Below are 19602 nucleotides of genomic sequence, written 5' to 3' on the forward strand. Positions count from 1 at the left end.
AAAAATTAGATGAGAAAAATATTTTGATTCTATTTTATTAATTATTTTATTTATCCACTCTACATCCTGCCATAGCCCCCTCCCTCTTTTCCTTCTTGTCCCATGCTCCTTTCCTCCACCCTTCCCTATTCTTTGGAAAAGGGGAGCCCCCCATACCCATGCACCCCAACTCATCAATTCCCATCAGGACTGAGTTCATCCTAGTAGAGGGAGGAGAACACCAACCTACCCACAAAAATGTGGATCCTAAACTTACCCTTTCTACAAGATGTACAGGGATAAAGATGGAACAGATAGAACAAAGATTGAGGAAATATCCAAGCAAAGCCTGGCCCAAACCAAGTCCTACCGCATGGAAGAGAGCCAGTATTAAAGATACTCAGCTATGCTTGCAGACAAAAGCCTATTAAGAGTTGTCCTCTGAGAGGCTCTACCTGGATGCTGAGATTCACAGCCAAACATTGGGGCAAGCATGAGAACTCTAGTGCGTTGGTTCTTTGAATGTGTGAGAATACTATTCAGAAGTAAACACAGGTGATTGTGAGTCTAGCTTTAGGAAAAATGGAAGGAATATGAAACCTATCAATACACCTATGCTACTGCTACCTCCCTCTCCAGCTTTGCCTTGAGGTTTTAACCGTGAGTGCCAGTGAAGTCCCAGTGTTGGCTGGAATTGCATAAGCTCTCATAAACTTCAACAGTGAATCCCCCGTGAGTACCCAATTTACTGTAGAAAGGGTAAATGAGGGTTCAGTGAGGACTGAGGCTGAGAAATTATTTGCTAGACAGAATAAAGCACAAATATAAAAAGAAAAGAAAAAGAGCACATCTGAGCTGTTGAAAGTCAGCACAGAAAATGCTCTCATTTCCGTTTGAGGGGCCCTAATTCAGAGACATCCTTCAGCGTTAAGAGCAAAAGATGCATTCTAATGGCGGTAATTATTTCTGAATAACATCATGTTCTATTGAGATTAACAACTGTGCGTTTGCAAATGAACTCAATTTGGGAAGGGAAACAATGTCAGGCTGGATAAGGATTCTACTCTGCAGGAGATAAACATGAATCTCTGCAGCATTTGAATAGCTTGTAGGAAGAGAAAACATTCCACATGTGTCACAAAGCACCATTATTACTGTGAAAACTAATTTGCCAACACCAGTCTTATACATTCTAAGGTCCTTCCATGTAACAACAAGTCACCCTAAAGCTTCACATTTGCTGCAGTTTCAGACCTTGAAGGCTCAACAATTTGATTTCATAGAGGACAAACCACAGATTCATTCTTCATGGGTAGACTCACAAAACCCAAGTTTCTTAAGATAGATGTATTTGTACATACACTATCATAGCGGCATTAATCATAATAACCAAAAGAATATAAGAAAAACAAGTATCCAAGTATAGAGAAATTAAAGAAACAAAATATGGCAGATAAGTATTTTATGGGCTACTAGTCTTTAAAAGAAAAGAAATTCTGGGACCAAGGAGACGACTCAATGTGTAAAGTGTTTGGTGCACAAGCATGAGGAAATAAATGCAGATCCCCACATCTATGATAGTCTGGGCACAGTGTGCACCTGTAAGCCTAGCACTCCCTATGGCAAGATAGGAGGCAGAGACGGAGACAGTAGAATGCCCCTAAAAACTCATGGGCCAACTAGTACCATATACACAGCAATGAGTAAAAGATCCTGTAGCAAACGAGGTAAAGATAAGGATCAACACCCAAGGTTGTCCATGGACATCCACCCAGATGTCATGGCACATTCACAGCACCATACACACACCCAACACACATGCACGCAAAGTAAAGAGGAAATTCTCACACATCTCACCACATAGATGGTGGTTAACAAGGGCTATGGCAGAGCAAGAATATCTTCTTAAAATATAATATATTTTATTAATTTATTCATATTACATCTCAGTGGTTATCCCATCCCTTGTATCCTTCCATTCTTCCCTCCCTCCCATTTTCCCCTTACCCCTCTCCCCTGAGGGGAACTTCCTTCCCCTTTATATGCTCAAGTCTCTTCTTGGTAGCCTGCTAGCCTTCCTCTGAGTGCCACTAGGTCTCCCCATCCAGGGAACATGGTCAAATATGGGGCACCAGAGCTCGTGTGAAAGTCATACCCCACTCTCTACTCAACTGTGGAGAATGTCCTGTCCATTGTCTAGATCTGGGTAGGGGTTCAAAGTTTACTGCACATATTGTCCTTGGCTGGTGCCCAGGGGTCCTGAGAGAGAATGTCTTAACAGAAGCAGTTGATGCTTTGTAAAAAGGAAATAATAAATGGAGGATGGTTACACAACAGTGTGGATGCTGTTGGTGCCATTGAACTTTATACTTCAAAAGTTAAGATACAAAGCTTTACAATACATATATTTCACTGGGATTTTTAAGAGCAGGACTTCTTGTTTTTAATGCATTTCTAAGGATGCATTTGTCACGGGGGCTTGGATATTTGCGTTGGGTATGCATAGCTTCATATTTCTCAGTGACAAAAAACAAAGCTGAATCATAAATGGAAAGATGGCTGTGGGGCACAGACTTTAAATAAAGGGACAGCAGTGAGGTCGGTGTCTAGGGCACCAGTCCAACACAGACGGCACAGTGGTCTCACAATGAGGACAGACTTGTCACAAAAGGGCCAGACCACATGGACTATAGGGGCCAGAATTCTCCGTGTTCACAATATGGACATTGACAAGCGTCTTGGCAAAGGTTCCGAGTTGTATCTGCCAAAACTTGCCTTCTTTTCTTTCTTCTAAGGCTAACCAATTCTTATTGGATTAACCTAATCGTTTTCTAGATATGCAAATATATTCAATTGTAGCATAGTGAAGCATTCATGTCCAGAGGCTATGCTGCCTGGAGAAACCTCACAGATGAAATCGAAGTATGTTGCTGTCCCTTCAAAAACAATCTCACATTGCCCTTACTTTCAAACTTTCAAAATACTGCATGGCAGTCCCAGGTATTAACCTTTATAGCCTTTCCTTGCGTGATATTAAGAAACATTTAGCTCAGGTCTTTTCTGCATTGTATCATTTGTAATAGGAAGGTTCCGAGGATTCACTAATTATGGGTTGCTAAGAATGATCAAGCAGTCTGAAACAGATGGCAGAGAAAGGGAGAGTATAGAAGGAATAATAAATGATGACATACAGGAAAGAAAGGGAGGTTATGACAGCATGTGTGTGGTTACTATTTGTGTGCACATTAGATGACACTACTATCAAATGCCAGGTGTCACCCACATTTTCCCAATGTATCCCATTGATAGCACAAGGCTGTGTGGGTTCCCTAGGGTGGGCAGGGAAAACATATTCCTCAGTGTTTTGACTGCATCGCAAAGGGCGGTTGGTTTAAAGTTGGTATTTCTATGCAGTGCTAGGTTACGTTTGGGTGATGATCATGATGCACTACTTCAAGGGTGATGGAAGGGACAACATGGGGATTTGAGGATAAGAAGTGTTTCAAAAGTCTAGGGATGTACATTACCTATTGAAATTGATTCTGTTGGGAAGCTCCTATGACGAACAATAACTTGCTTTTCCTGGACCAGTCTTCTGGAATTATAAAACATTTCAATGAAGACAATTTAATAATAAAATTATGATAATATAGATTATAAGCAATGTAGGATACATGGTCTCACCCCTAGTGTATTGATTCATGTATGCTTCGTAATGTGTAATATGCCTGATCAACTGCTATATTACATAACTCCAGGTAGAACAATGGTTGAGTGATTTCCCCCTTCCCTGGGGAGGTGTGAATAAGCACCTATTCACACTCCCAGAAGTACCAGTGGCAGACCAGTGCAACCAAATCAGGCTGCGTTAACCAATGAATTTACTGGGTTTACTTGCAGAGCACGGAGTCAGGGTCACTCACAGGAATGTAGATGATTCCACAGCAGCTATCCCACCAGAAAGGCTTACCTCAGCATCAATTATGGCTTCTGAACAGCTGTCAATATGAAGCAGTTAACCTTCCATACTCTACTTCCTCTCTTACCTCCAGAGACCACAGGATGCCATGTGCAGAGGAAGGTGCAAGCAAGTATGGCTAAGATCTCAGGTGGGAGTCTGGTGGCCGTTCTCACCTTCTGGAAGAGAATGTCAATCCTGCTGTTCTTTCATGGGCCACCAGAGATCCATCTGAAGAGGACAGTGGATGTTCTGCTCTGAGAACACCATTCTTCAACAGCTATCCACACTGCAGTCTATGTAAATAATGCTCCTCAGTCTGTGTGATGCACCTACTAGATTCTTACTGTGTACTATGATACACTGGCTAGAGGGTATAAGGTACTCCACAGAATACAATCTGTACCCAGTATACAGCAAAAGCTCCCTACTTGCCACACTTTTATCGTCCCCCCCCCCCCCAGTGCATCTAGTTTATTTTCTCAATCCTAGATCTCTCTTCAACTGGATCATCTTTCATTTCTTACTCAACAAAACAAAAGTCAAGTGGCTTACTCTCTTTGGATGTCCAAGTATTCTCCTAGAAATAGGGAACGGTAGCAACTTTTTTAAAAATAGTATTCCTTTGAGTTTTTAAATTTTTATTTCATATGTAATGGTGTTTTGCCTGCATGCATGTCTGTGTAAAGGTGTTGAATACCCTGGAACTGGAGTTACAGACAGTTGTGAGCTTGTCATGTGGGGTTCTGGGAACTGGACCTAGTCCTCTGGAAGAGTATCCAGTGTTCTTAACCACTGAGCCATCTCTGAAGCTCAAATGATTGCATCTTAATCCACTAACAACAAGAGCAAGGATTTAGATAGTTGCTGTGGGGTTGGGAAGATGGGCAGTCTGCGCAGACAAAGCTAGCAGGATTTGGTGACTATCTACACTAAAGATGCAGTTGTAAGCTGATTTTCCCAGAACCCACTGTCCTAAATCTGACATTCATTAATTCTTTAATTGGGCTTTTACTGCATTTTCTTACTCCCTGGTTCCTGTCCAAATGTCTCCATGGGTTACAGCAAACCTGTCTTCCTGTTTCTAACTGCCCTGGAGGTAGGATTAAGCCTCTCAAGGGTCCACAGAGACCTTCATGAGTCTTTTTCTTGCCAGTGGAGGCCCAGCTCTGACCACAGCCCTGAGGGGCTGCACTCACTGGCTGAGGTCTGATTTACACAGTATCTTCTCTTTATTTGTTGTCCTGCACTACCTAGGGCACTTTAGCTGACATTGTCAAGCTCCCACGAAGCTGCTCTTCCTCGGGACAGTCGTCACACATACCTCTTGGAGCTGCGCAACCTCATCTGTCCCAGCTGAACTCAGTGACTCCTACTGTTCATCTCTTTGCGTGCTAAAGCATGACTTCTCATGTTTTCTAATTATCCCCTTCCTCCTACTTAGACCAGCGCTCTATGAGAACCAAGAATATGAGTTCTCGCCCTTGGAAGCAGCCTGGAACTGGACGATAAGACCTACTTGCGAGTAAATAAATAGTGGTGAAGCCAATTTCTTATCTAACCCTTCTGGCCTTGCTTTCCCTCTTCACATCACACTTATAAGAGTGTCACATTTAAAAAAAAAAAAAAGAGTGTCACATTAGATAGAGGGCAAAATAGTTCATGTTGTAAGGTATAAATTTCTCACTCCCGACTTATCACTGTGCAGGGAAAAATAGCAACAAAACTATAAATCAGTGTGGATGTTAAAAGAGTACCACTAAGTCCTCCCTGGGGGCTGGGGAGTGGTTAGCAGCTCTTGCAGAGGACCACAGTTTGGTTTCCAGCACCTATAGCAAGCAGCTCCTAATGCTTATAGCTTCAAGCCCAGGGCGTTGCATGCCCTCTTCTGGCAATGCATGCATCTGGTCACATACAGACAACTGGACATGTACACGTACACATATAAACAGACAAACAAATAACAAATACATAATTTCACGAAGGGCCATGTGGCATCCTCCAGCTTTTTCCTATATACAACGAAAAGATACTTAAACACTGATTGGTAGTGTTAGCAGTGAGACCTAGGGTCCTTTCGGTAGATTACAAACATACCTAAGGATAATTTAAAAGAAATATTTCATAGGAGTATACTCACATTGTATCTGAGAGCAAGTGGCTTATTTGTAACTATTTGGAAACAAACCTAATAGAAAAAAATTGGCAATTTTATATACTCTTTCTTTAAAAAAAAAGCACCTAAAAATAGAAGACACAGTTCAAGATAGAGTCCTTGCCTAACATGTATGAGGTCTTAGCTCCCGTTTGTAGCACTGGGGGGAAAGAGGAAAGAAATAAGTATATGTGGGAAGGAGGGCAATATCGAGCGAGGAAGGAGGAAAGAGGTGCAATATAAGTCCAACAGCCCAGCGTCCCATCTCTTTCTACAGTAGAAAGTCTCTACTAGTAAAGGCTTCATTATCAAAGAAGTAGAAATTTGGTAACAACATATTTGCACAATTGTCTTAAGTTATCTTTGTTGTCCTGGCTTCAAGAGACTGTTGAACATTTTCAACCAACCCATGCAGGTTTTGTTTTAAAGTCTCTACACAAGAGTTTGTGACCCAACCCACTCCCCCCAAAACTTACGAATAGCAAAGTTCAGGAAACGGCAGCAACCCATTTATTGGAAATGAACTAGACGTTACATGAACCCGATGAAGATGTAAAATGACAAAGCAAAACCGGCCTAACATTTTTTTAAATCACAGATGAGAAAGAAAAACCATTTTTCACAAGAAAACACTGTATCCACATTGTCTTAATCACTGAATAGCAATAATACAACCCATACTGCTGACTCTGAACATCCAGAACACAGTTTACTTTTAACGGAGTAACAGAAAGAAAATCTTTCCTTCCCCCGCATGAAGATCCCTCGGCCACCACCTGTGTATCACACCCACAAGGCACCTGCCATCACCAGACAGTAACACTGGACTCTGCTTCATCCGAAGAATAGACCATGATGCTACAAATGAAGCCATTTTCAGAATTTCCAAGCAACAGATCAACTAATGACCCTCAACCAAATGGAGAATCAAGAATGAGCACTTCCTCAAATCTGGAAGTTTCATCAACTCTCCCAGCTAATAAGACCTTTTTGTTTTAGGAGAAAACTCCTTAGATTCAAGGACACTCTGATGCCCCAAAATGTGTAACATTTGGATGGGGGACAGCCTAGACGGCTTGACATCTACGCATCAATGGCTTTGGAAATCTTTACACCTTGACTCTCGAGCACTATAGTAAAATTCTGCCTTATGTATAACAAACCCTCTTTGAGGAAAATTACCCCCAATTTACTCATCTGCAAAAAAGACAAGGACTGCAAAAGGCAGTAACAATAAACACTGTTTGGAAAGGCAAAAGTTCTGCATTAATGTTCAGAGGCACTATCGTAAAATCATCTCTGCTGTAGGGAGGAAAACTACTTTCCATGCATGCCCTCCGCATGCATGAACACTCTCTGATACGCTGTTTGTATGTGGCATAAGCCAGGAGTCTAAATACAGAATTGTAGGTTTTAACTGGGCTGGAGATATTTCTCTTCCCTTCCAGTGTGCTTTACACAGTTTGTTCCTAGATATTTCACAGTTCTACATTTTTCACATGAAAGGGGAAAATGATTAAGAATGTGTTTGGTTATTGAGCAAAAATCAAAAAAAGCAACTCAACATGGTATATCATCTTTGGAAAATCAATCCTAATTTTACTTCCCTATTCTAAACCGAAGGTCACAAGAACTACATGGAAGGCTCCCATAATTTTGTGAGAAAATAGCAAACCCTGTCACTTGGTAAATACAGCACCAAGCAACTGTTTACCACTGTAGAGGTCACTTAAATAAAAAGGCAGGAAAGCTTCTCTAGATAATTCAGGAGCTTAATTGTATTTTTGAGGGCCAATATTTTCAGTTTGAAGGTCAGTGCTGGTCTAAGTTGCTAGAAAACTAGCAATATTCCTCTTCACCTTGAGGTGGGTGGACTCAGCCACAACACCCTGCTTTCTTCTCGTGTGCATCTAAAGCAAAGCCTAACCAGACTCAAAAGAAGTGAAGATTTGATGTGCTGGTTGTCACACAGCAGGCAGCGCAGAAGGGCCCCACCTTTGTAAGAGACTCACTGAGGTGAAACTAGTAGCCAGTCATGTTGCTAACATAGACACTGACACATAAAGCTATGGAAATGTGTCTGCCTGCCATGATGAGAGAAACATGCTAGTCTTGGGGCGGAGGGAAGAATACATTCATTGTTTTTCAAGTATATTTCAATATGCAAAGATGTTCTAGATTCATTTCACTAGAAAAACAAAAGGATTTCATGTGTGCCCAAGAGAAATCTTACTTGAACTTCCCTTGGGTATGGATTTCATGAGGTTCTGATTGAAAAAGAAAAATTGCCCCAAATACATATCTACTGTTTGATTTGAAAGCATGAATCTTTATGTCCACCTATACATATTTATGTACATAGTTGGCAACAACCAGAAGAAAATACAGTCTGGATATCTGTGATGGCTTTCTTAGAATGGCATGCTCTGAGGAGAGCTACATCGCCTACTGATGACCTCAACACCTGAAGTAGCTGTCCTATCAGCTTTCTGGTCAACGTCAGACCAGCAGTGCATGGGGGCCTTCTTCCAGGTAGTGGAAGGAAGTTTTCTACTGAGGCCACTTCTGAAACTATGGCTTAGTTCCTGCCTTGGCTTTGTCATTAGTGGGGTGAGTTAGGTCTCTCAGCAGCGATTCACAGTTGGCCAGCGCATCTGCTGGGAGCAGCTTTCGGATTTGTTCCACTGTCTTTTGATAAGCCATTTTATCTTGTTCCAGTGTCCGGATTAAAGCCTTCATTTTGGTCTCTCTGGTCAAAAGAGTTTCTAGGTTGGATTCCAAAGCCTGGATTTTAGCATGAGCCACCTGTTTGTCAAGAAAAAAAAAAAAAAAAAAAAAGCATTCTCCATATTAAAAATGTGAGGATTGTGGTTTTGTGTTACAGTAGCATCCATGTCTTACATTTGTTGTCAGATAATTATATCACATTAGTTAACATAATATCATATAAATAAACACTGATAAAAAATGCATTCATTTTTTTCAAGCATATTTCAGTATACAATGTCCTCTGAAATGGAGTTTTGTAGGGTTGTTGTTTGTTCATTTGGTTGGTTGATTGTTGTTTCTTTTTTTTTTTTCCCAAGTGCCTAATAATCCAAGTACTGGAAGCAGAAATGCAGGTCAGTGTCAAGAGTACTTTTCTATCATTCAAAAGATCCTGGATTCAAATCCCAGGAGCACATTAAATGTATATATACATACCTGTGTATGTATATGTTTAATAGACATACGTGTGCAGGCATACAATGTACATACATTATACTCACATGATTTATCTCCTCTCACTAATGGCAGCAGCAATGCAATACTATATCTTTGCCCCATGATCATCACGCACACCCACTGGTGTATTCCTCTGTCCAGTCTGATTGAATGCAGAACAAGGATGCTCTACTATTTGTGCTATGTGAGTTGGCTTTGATCATAGTTTTGGTAGATGTTAATCTAAGCAGCATGGAGCTGCCTCTGGCCAGGGCCTCCCTGACCCATCATAGTATTAGTGCACTGGTGAGGAAAAGCTCCTATGTACAAGAAGAATCCAAGTGATTGGTGGTTCTTGGCAGTCATGCTCTTTGATAACAATCCTCCCAGAAGAACAAACGGGTGTTAGGAAAACTCTCTAATTTCTTCCATGGGCAGCATCTTCAACAAACTAGGACCCTTCCAATAGGTTTGGCTTCTCCAGATATACTTCGAATACCATTCATTTCTACTGATTGGGAAACTTGAGGATGACTATCTGGAACTGTCAATAGAAAGTCTATAGGAACTAAGAGCCATCAGCCATGGAAGACAGGTGCAAATGCCTTTCCCATGGGTGGGAAGTGAGAGGGCTAGGAGAGAGAAGGGAAACCAAAAGAGGGATCTCTGGGACAAGCTGGAGACCCGCTATGGAGTAGGCTCTTGGGAGGATATAGGGGTGACTCTAGCTGAGACTCCTACCAGCAGCGGATATGGAGACTGAAGTGACCCTTTCCTGTAGCCAGGCAGGACTTTCAGCGTAGGGAGGGGGACACCAACCCACCCACAAAACCTTTAATCCCAAATTTACCTTGCCAACAAGGTTTGCAGGGATAAAGATGGAGCAGAGATTGAGGGACTGGCCAAACAATGACTGGCCCAACTTGAGACCCACCCCATAGGAGAGAGCCAACTCCTGACACTATTAACAATATACTGCTATGCTTGCAGACAGGAGACTATCATAACTGTCTTCTGAGAGGATCCACTCAGCAGTGGATCAAAACAGATGCTGAGATCCACGGCCAAACATTAGGCAAAGCTCAGAGAGTCTTGTGGGAGAGTTGGGGGAAAGGTAGAGGGACACGGAAGGAACAAGAACTCCACAAGAAGAACAACAGAGTCAACTAACTGAGGACCACGGGGGCTCACAGAGACTGAACCACCAATCAAAGAGCATGAATGGACTAGGCTTAGGCCCCCACATATATGGCAGCTTGGTTTTCATGACGGTCACCTAGCAATTATAGTAGGGACTGTTTCTGACATGGATTCTGTTGCTTTTTTTTTTTTTTTTTTTTTTTTCCCCGATCACTTTCCCTTAGCTGGGCTGCCTTGTTGAACCTCAGTAGAAGAAGATGTTCCTAGTCCTGATAAACTTGATGTGCCAGGGCAGGTTGGTGGTGGGGATGGGGGTGGCTCTCTTTTTCTGAGGAGAAATGGAGAAGAGAAAGGGGAAAGAGGTGGATGGGTGAGGTAGAGAGGAGAGGAGGGAGGGGACTGTGATAGGGATGTAAAGTGAATAATTTGTTTTGTTTTGTTTGGTTTTGAGACAGGGTTTCTCTGTGTAGCCTTGGCCGTCCTGGACTCGCTTTGTAGACCAGACTGGCCTCAAACTCAACAGCGATCCGCCTGCCTCTGCCTCCCGAGTGCTGGGATTAAAGGCATGAGCCACCACGCCCAGCAAAGTGAATAAATTTTAAAAATCAACAAAAAGAAAAAGAGAAAAAGAAAATCCAGTAGAGCCACTTTTTTAAAAAATTGTGAATAAATCACATTTGCTTACTGTTTAATTGAAAAAAAATTTTAAAAATTTTTTATTGTGTGTTTTTTTCATTGACACACACACATCCCACTTAGATCATATCTACCCTCACATCCCACCTACAACTTCTCTGGGCCCCTCCCCCCCGCATTCCCTTCCCAACTTCACATCCTTTTTATTTTTTAAACAGTTTTCTTATGACCCAAAGCTAGGTAAGACAACGTGAAGGCCTTTTGTCCCCTTGCACAGCTCAGTGTGAATCTATTTCCCTCCTAGCTGCTCTTCACGTTGGACTTCATAGAAATCCTAGCTGGACTTCATAGAATCAGAGTTTGGGGGATTTCCAGGTTGGAGCCGGTGCAGCATTGGGAAGTAGGGGCAGAAGTGTGGCTGAGAATAAAGGAGGCATTAGGAACTTGAGCTCTAACATGGAGTCCATCCTTCCCAGAGAATTCAACTCCTGCTGCAATATGGCGTTGGTGTGGCTATGTTCCCCACACCCAGGCACCTGTGTCAGAAAGTTGGTGCTGTTGCACCTTAGTATAAGTGATGATGTTACATGTTGGTATCATCTTTCCAAGATCGTGGAGGAGGTCCTCCCTTGAATGCCATTAAGATAATTTTCACAAGACCCTTCTCAGCTCTTCGAAGATGGTTGTTCCCAAAGAGCGAAACTAGCCTTCCCCTGAATCCCTCCCTCATCATCTCTCCCTCTATTGCGAGCTCCCATCATGACATCATCTCCGTGGGACATAGCCAAGCGCTTTTGCTAGAGTGAGCAGCATGATGTTTCAGCCTCCAGAACTGTGAGGTAACTCTCTTCTCTGTAAGTGACCCAGCCTTGGGGACTGCAGCGACCAATGTTCGTGCTTCCTTCTTCTGCTGACCACTTCTTAGCCCACAGAGCATGGAGCACCACCAGTGCACCTATCGTTCACACTACTCCAATGATCGGAATATTACTTTACAGATTGTCCATTGCACTTTTGTCTGTTTATAAATTACAGTAAATTACCTGGGAATAAAGTAACCGTGGGTTCCTGAGTAGCCGGAGCGTTTGTTATGCGTCCACTTTCAATTTACCCAGAAACACTTCCAGCCCTTTTCACCTCTGTTGGACTCTAGACAAACACCATGATCCCTAAGCAGATTTTCACAAGTGTTTCCCCAGTTGTCTCTCTTCCTTCTTCTCCCACCCAAATCTGTCTTTGGTTTACAGTATTCTTTCAAACACAAGGCTCGAGTCCTTTTGAGATGTTTCTTTCCAAAAAGGGCCACACAAAACTGTGTTCTTAGACAACAAAGAAAATCTGTTGTCTGCTATTCTCCACCTGCTCCCCTCCCCAGCATGAGGCCTGACCTAATGCCAAGCTAACACTGCTCTGCCACAGCTTCTGACTGAGGTGACCTCCTCACTTCACTCACTGCTCAGCCCGCAGAGTCTAGGCCAAGCTCACATAACCACATCTCTGACAACTCGGGCTTAATTCTTCCTCCCATGGACTTATCCAAATTAGATAGCATCCAATAAGATGAAACCCAATTCTGTTTTGAATTGCTGTTCTACTATTTTCTGAATGTGTGTGTGTTTGTGTGTGTGTGTGTGTGTGTGTGTGTGTGTGTGTGTGTGTGTGTTTCACCCAAGCGATACTTGGGCTCCTAAGTACATTTGTAGACCCCCATGCACATGAAACTAACGAGATACCTAGGCCCTTGGTCATCAGTGATTCAATTCACACACATATCACAACCATTCTGAACACTTCCAAGCGTACAGGGCTGCACATCCATCATTGTTAGGATCTTTGTCTCTGTACCTGGAGTTTTTCTAAGAGGTCCATGTTCTGTCTTTTCAACTGGTTGTTGGCTCTCTCCAGCTTCTCCAGACATTCGTTATCCTCACAGGTATAGGAAGATTCCAGAAGCTCATCCTGCAGCACGTGATATTCTACCTCATAGGCATGTAACTGTTTGGAAATATCCATCTCAAAAACCTGTTGAAGCACCATGGGTTGGTTAGTCTGGCCTTCAGTGTCTACTACAGCAAGATACAAGTGGTGTATATCAGTAGACTTCATGTTTATTTCCCAGTATGAATGGAAACACTAAAACATACCAAATAGGGAATTAAGCCTGGCTATCCACACAAGGACACATGAAAGACAGACTCAACTATTCAATACGATAGCACACAGCATCTCTCTACAACTGAAACATCCTAAGAATCAGACCAAGTCTCAAGAATAAATTAATGTCCAAGGGTATGTGGCAACCAAGATGACTGTAGTCTAATAACTGTGTCCTGAAATGTAGAATACCTCACCAACACTGTTGTTGAGCAATGACTGTCTGTGTTAGCGTTGATCACTGCTGGTTAGTAAGCAATGTTACATGGGAATATTTTGAATGTATGCATTAACTGGAACAGAAAGGTTTTAATAAATGGTTTTATTTACTTGTTATTCCTTGTAAGCCTCTCTCAAGATCAGTGATAGATTCCACAGTTAATTAATTCTAATCCTAGTAGTGAGCTGTGAGTCAGGAAATTCCTCTATTAATTTCATTATTTTGGTTTGGAGGGGGGTTCAGACAACATTTCTGATTTCAAATATCTAAAAGCATAATATATAATGACTTGAAATTCATATAATTTATTTCAGACAGTAGTAGTTCATGGTAGTGCATTCCTGCAAGGCCATCACGTAGGAGACAGAGTGGGAGAAAAGCAAGTTCAGGGGCAGCCACGGTTCCACCGTGAGAACACGATTCAAAACAAACCAGAGAAGTTATTTCCAGAGACTTGACAAATGATAAAATATAAACAAAAGCCATAGTTGTTGACTTAAAGATTTTAATAACTAGAAACTACTGAGAACTATTTATATTATAATGGGCATATGAGTTACGTTTTGTGGTGCTAAGGATCAAATCTGGAGTTTTGTGCAAACACTAGACAAACACTAAATCACTGAGCTACATCACCAGGGTGGCTTTAAACTTGAGATTGCATGCCCTCAGCCTCCCAAGTAGCTGGGATCACAGGTCTGGCCTTTCTAATAAATTCTGAAAGAGTTAGTGACATTGAAAACCAATAAGCTTCCTTTTATTTTCTGGTCATCTTGACTCCTCAAGTTATGACCTAGGTCTCAGAATTTATTTAAATAAAAGAGATCCCTGGGGGGTGGGCACATAGACATATTTTTTTAGTCTGCATAGGCAGATAGACAATGTTACAACGCTGAAGTCTCATACTTTTTCTAATTTCTAAGTAAAAAGTGCCTGATAAGACAAAAGAAGACCTTGCTTAAAAAAACAGATGTTAGGCAAACTATATTTTTATGTGGAAGAATTTAGTACGTGTTGAATCATTTACATCATACCTGGGTAATAATTTTTTCCATTTCAGTGTTATTCATATCAGGTAATGTGCTTTTGAGAAATTCCACAATATTTTCAAAGTTTTCACACTCCATTATTAGTGCCTCCTGGCTGCTCAGTAAGCTAAGAGCAACCTTAAATATAACTTCAGTTCCTTGAAGAAAAATAATATCTGGAACGAGATAAAATTTTCACGATCAAAGTTGTGTATTTATTACTGCAAACAGCACATGCCTCGTTCTCAAAGCATTGGGTTTTATTATGGCAGTGGAACTAGAAAACATGTTGTAAAACAAAACTGGTCAAAACCAGGTTTTATTTTTTAAAAACAAGCTTAATATGCTTGAAACAAAGGAACAGAGTTTTGTCTGTTCTTCTTTCTTACTAGGGATATGGTTAACGAAAGAAAGGAGATGTTATATATCTAACTATATATTGTTTATAGTTTTGATGGTAAGTTTATGGATTCTAGATAGAGCTCAAACATTTATTCAACTAACATTTGGTTGTGTGGGATTTTTTTTCCACAACAGAATGTAACAATAAATCAATATAGTAAACTATTCAAATTCTCTGAATCAAAAAGTAAAGGAGCCAGTTAATATGTAATTAAATCTATATCCATGTAGGAAATTAAAGAAGAAAACTTTAGTATACATAAGGCCTGTGCAAGCTCAAGCTGGGCAAAATCCCATCCTGAAGAATGTGGGCTAGGTACAAAAACCCCACCCCTCGCTGGGGAGTCACTGGCTGTTGGCAGCTTATAGGAGAGGGAGAAGAGTCGGGTTTAAGTCTGTGACTCCTGGGAAGTAGCCCACTCTCCAGGGTCACCCAAGAGTATCTGGGCAGCACAAATTGAATTGCTGGGCTTAAAAAAATAAGAAACAGAGAAACAGAGAGAGGGAATACAAAGTTGAATAAGTAGGGAAGTGGGGTTGACTCCGGAAAAGGACGGGGGGGTGACTATGATCAAAACTCATTGTATGAGATTCTCAAAGAATTAACAGATGTGTACACACACACACACACACACACACACACACACACACACACACACACACACCCCAGATGAGAATAAGAAAGCCATCCTAACTCTAAGATCAGCTGGACTACATCACAAGCACGCAACCATTCTGAAACACAGGCAAGTAGTTTTGTTTGAAGAATTCTCAGACTACTAGGGAAGGGACACTGATGTCGTGAACCCTGACATTAAGCCAGTGAAAGAAACTTTACTTGTCTTGTATGCAAACACAACTAAAATGATTTTAAAGAGACCTACAACAAGAATCCAGAGTGCTCAAGAAACTCTCACTGGACAGAAGTGCTGTATATTCAATAAGCAAGAGACCCAGGGGCAGCTAGCTCACACAGTGCAGCTGAAAGTCACATTTCAATTCAAACTTATATTATGCCTCCCATTATGGTCGCCGAGCTCAAAATTCAAATGTCTCCTAACATTTTTTCTATTAGTTATTATCTCTGATCTTTTCTCTGAGTTTTATACTAATGCATCTTAAAAAAAAAAAAAAAAAAAAATGCTTTAATGACTTACAATCAGAGAACATTTAAAATTTGACCCCCCCCCCCAAAAAATCAAAGCTTCAAATTAGCACAGCAGTACATAAATACTGAGTTCCCCACCATGGCCTTTAGGCAGATGTGCAGAACCCAGCAGCTGTGGGAGCACTCTTGGCTACTGAGGTCCCAGGCAACATCACTGAACACATTTCTACTGAGCAATAGTTGCCGATGTCTCTTTTTCCTTTTCTGTTTTTAGATGTTGTCTAAAGGTCAGTTTTATGTCACCTTGACACAAGCTACAGCCATTAGGGAAGAGGGAACGTCAAATGAGAGAATGCCTCCATGAGATGGCCTATCGGAAAATCTGTAGTACATTTTCCTATGACTGATGATTTATGTGAGAGGGTCCATCTCACAGTGGATGGTGCTACCGCTGGGGCTGGTGGTCCTGGGTGTTAGAAGGAAGCGAGCTACGTAAGCCATGATGAGCAAGCCAGTAATCAGTGCTTTCCCATTTCCTCTGCATTTCCTCATGCCTCAAGTTCCTGCCTTGACTTCTCTTGGCAACAGATTGTAGTATGTAATGGTAAGCTGAAACCCACCCTTTCCTCCCCAAGCTGCCTTTGGTCATGATGTTTTACCACAGCAACAGAAACTATAACTAAGACAGATGGGGATTTATTACATAGCTCTCACAGGCTCAAGCTCATAATCCTCCTGTCTCAGCTTCTCAAAGTGCTCAGGTTACAGGTGTACACAGCCACACTCAGCCTTATGTTTTGCTTTTTAAAGGATACCTTGATGAACCCAATTAAGACTTATAAGGGAGCCGGGTGTGATGGTGCATCCCTGTAATCCCAGCACTCTTTGGAGGCAGAGGCAAGCAGATCTCTGTGAGTTCAAGGCCAGCCTGGTCTATAGAGTCCAGGACTGCCAAGTCTACATAGAGAAACCCTGTCTTGAAACGAACAAACAAAAAATCCCATGTAATAATATAAATGTATATGTAAAAAAAAATTTTAATTAATAAAAAAAGAAAAAACAGAAAAATAAAACAAAAGACTTATAAGGGCCCCAGAGGTTGCACAAACCACACCATATTCTTATATATTTTTCCCCAGTGCCACCACTGTGGTCAGAGCAAAGTAGGTACTCAATAACGTCAATAGGGTGATTTTTCTCTTAGCCATACTCTTAGGGATTGGCTATGGCTCCTTCAAAAGCATGAAAGGTAACCAAGTAAGCAATGAGACAGTAACAAAAGCAAGACAGAAATGCCATGAGAATAGCACCCACAATAGCACAGCAGCTGTGTTCCTTTTTCTGTATTTTGATTCAAAGTTGAAGAAGATGATGAGAGAAAGAGAGGGAAAAAAACATAAAGATAGAAACCTAGAAAGCTACAAAGAGTCTGTCCCTAATCCAGACTGGAAAACTGTGTTCTCTGGGTTTCCCACGCAAATAAACAGGGGCAGCTCATAGGAGCCCAGTTCTTTCCAACTGCATTTGAATTATACTTAGAATTCTCCTAGCCCTAAGGGAACTTCATTGGCAGTAAACTGAGGAGGATGGGGCGGGTGAGGGGGAGTGCGGGTAGATAGACAATAACATGCCTCTTGAACACAGGCATCGCTTACCAAAAACTCTGGCTACAAATCCTAAGGGGAACTGAGAGGCAAAGAGTGTGAGAAACCAGGGCGCAGCATACAGACTGGGGCTGATCTCATTTTCCTCAAGATGATTGTACAGTTCTCGGTGGTAGTCGTGAAGGAGTCTGGACAGCTGGTACATCTGGATCTGCAGTTCACGTAGAGAAGAAAAATAAAAGTTGAAGTAATCTGCTTGGGTATAATCTTATCAACTTTTGGTGATTCACACAGATTTAGTAAAAATAACATGTCTTCATTTTTATGGTTAACATTAAAGACGATGTTCAAATCCAAGGTCACTACATTTAGGACACAATTCATGTCAGTGTAAATTCAACCTAAGTCTCATGTGTTTCCACTATGTGTTTGGTATGGTGTACACACATGGAAAGAGCATCATTTTTCCCATAGAAAGGAATTGCTTGTAAATCTAACAAATTTCCAATCTCGCCTCATATTAAAAAAAAATTGCATAAATTAATAAAAATGCAAGCCAATAGCCAATTATGTTGTAAATTCAAGAACTGTTTCCAAAGTAGAAACAAAACACAAGACAATTCCTTTTGGAAAACGAATCACAAAAGCTGTACACAAACACTCCAGACTCTGTCCGAGCCTTATCTACAACACAAATCTTGGAAACTAAGAGGAAGGAACCGGGGCCACAGGAAGTCATGGTTATAAAATGAGTCGCTTGGCAGGAGGCAAACACAAAAAGAGGTTTTGTAGTAAGATTATTATCTCAGTACACTATGTCAGAAAAGAAATCATACATTTCCCTGAGGCCAGCTCCGGTTTAGAAACTAGACAGAGTGGGCAGTCATCAACCCAAGAACTAGTATTTTGCTAGGCTCAAAAAAAAGTCTAAAAACAAAACAAAACTGGTCTAACTAGCAGAGTAACAAGAAAGCATGTTGATAAAGATGTTCTGTTCTTGCTCAGTTGTGACCACAATGAAGACACAAACATTTGCCCTTCACTGTTTTCAAGAACCTTATCTCCTGCACCCTACATTCTAAACCTAGGATAAGAGATCCTGCCTCCATCGAAGCATATCTGGGCAGATACAGAAATTCAAGGTTTCTACAACGGAAGTGTTAATAACAATACTACATTTTCAAAAAAAAAAAAAATCCACATCATTCTTCCAATCTGCAGTGCATTTAACATGGCAAAGCTGCAGATGGGAGAGACACAAGGACGGTGGATGGTAGAAGAGAGAAAGGGCCACACAAGACTTCGGAGAAAAGGTAGAAGGCTTCAACATCCAACCAAGACATCAGCAGAGACAGAATCTGATGAGACAGACATACTGAAGCAAAGGAGACATCAGCCCCTTGGTCACAGCTAAAGTCTTCAAAGGAGAACCCAGAGTGCCCAGACTCGAGAGGAAGCAAGAAGTCAGGCATCCTCTCAGGGAAGCCAAGCTCATGGTGTAGGTACCAACAGGGACCAGTGCCATCCTCAGAAATCTTAGGGAGCAAACCTTCCTGGCTTCCTGCTCCAGACAGTAGAAAGGTGTTATGTGTCACGTCCTGAAGTACAGAGCTCAGCACTCCTACACTAGCATCCCTAGTGTCACAGCTGGGAGAAAGGCCACCAGGGAAAACGAAGTTACATTTGCATTCCCGAAATTAGAAAGAGTATCTTTAGTAATCATGATGATCACTTCTCTAGTTGCCTTTGAGAATTTCAGGCATAGTGCACTGTCTACATCACTTCAATTACTCACTTGTCCCATTTCTCCCTCCAACTTGGAGTCATGCCTTGTCTATTGTTATTGTCTCTCTCTCTCTCTCTCTCTCTCTCTCTCTCTCTCTCTCTCTCTCTCTCTCACACACACACACACACACACACACACACACACACACACACACACACAAACACCACTGAGTCCATTTAATACTGCTCATATATACACGTTTTGAAATTATCACTTGGGACTCTTTCA

At 41.6% G+C, this 19602-nt stretch overlaps 1 protein-coding gene across 2 annotated transcripts in view; it reads right to left on the minus strand.

Annotated features, from left to right (window-relative positions):
• Positions 1–7527: 7527 nt before the first annotated feature.
• Tbc1d4 (TBC1 domain family member 4) overlaps positions 7528–19602 on the minus strand; it is a 63201-nt gene continuing 51126 nt past the window's right edge. For both annotated transcript variants that reach the window (XM_051160914.1, XM_051160913.1), the window contains exons 16-19: positions 17640–17799; positions 14481–14650; positions 12918–13094; positions 7528–8897 (exon numbers count right to left, since the gene is read on the minus strand). In XM_051160914.1, coding sequence (XP_051016871.1) covers positions 8664–8897; positions 12918–13094; positions 14481–14650; positions 17640–17799 — 741 coding nt within the window. In that variant the 3' untranslated portion in view covers positions 7528–8663. The remainder of the gene's footprint in view (positions 8898–12917; positions 13095–14480; positions 14651–17639; positions 17800–19602) is intronic.

The sequence above is a fragment of the Acomys russatus genome, chromosome 18 (assembly GCF_903995435.1).
Source record: "Acomys russatus chromosome 18, mAcoRus1.1, whole genome shotgun sequence".
NCBI lineage: Eukaryota > Metazoa > Chordata > Mammalia > Rodentia > Muridae > Acomys > Acomys russatus.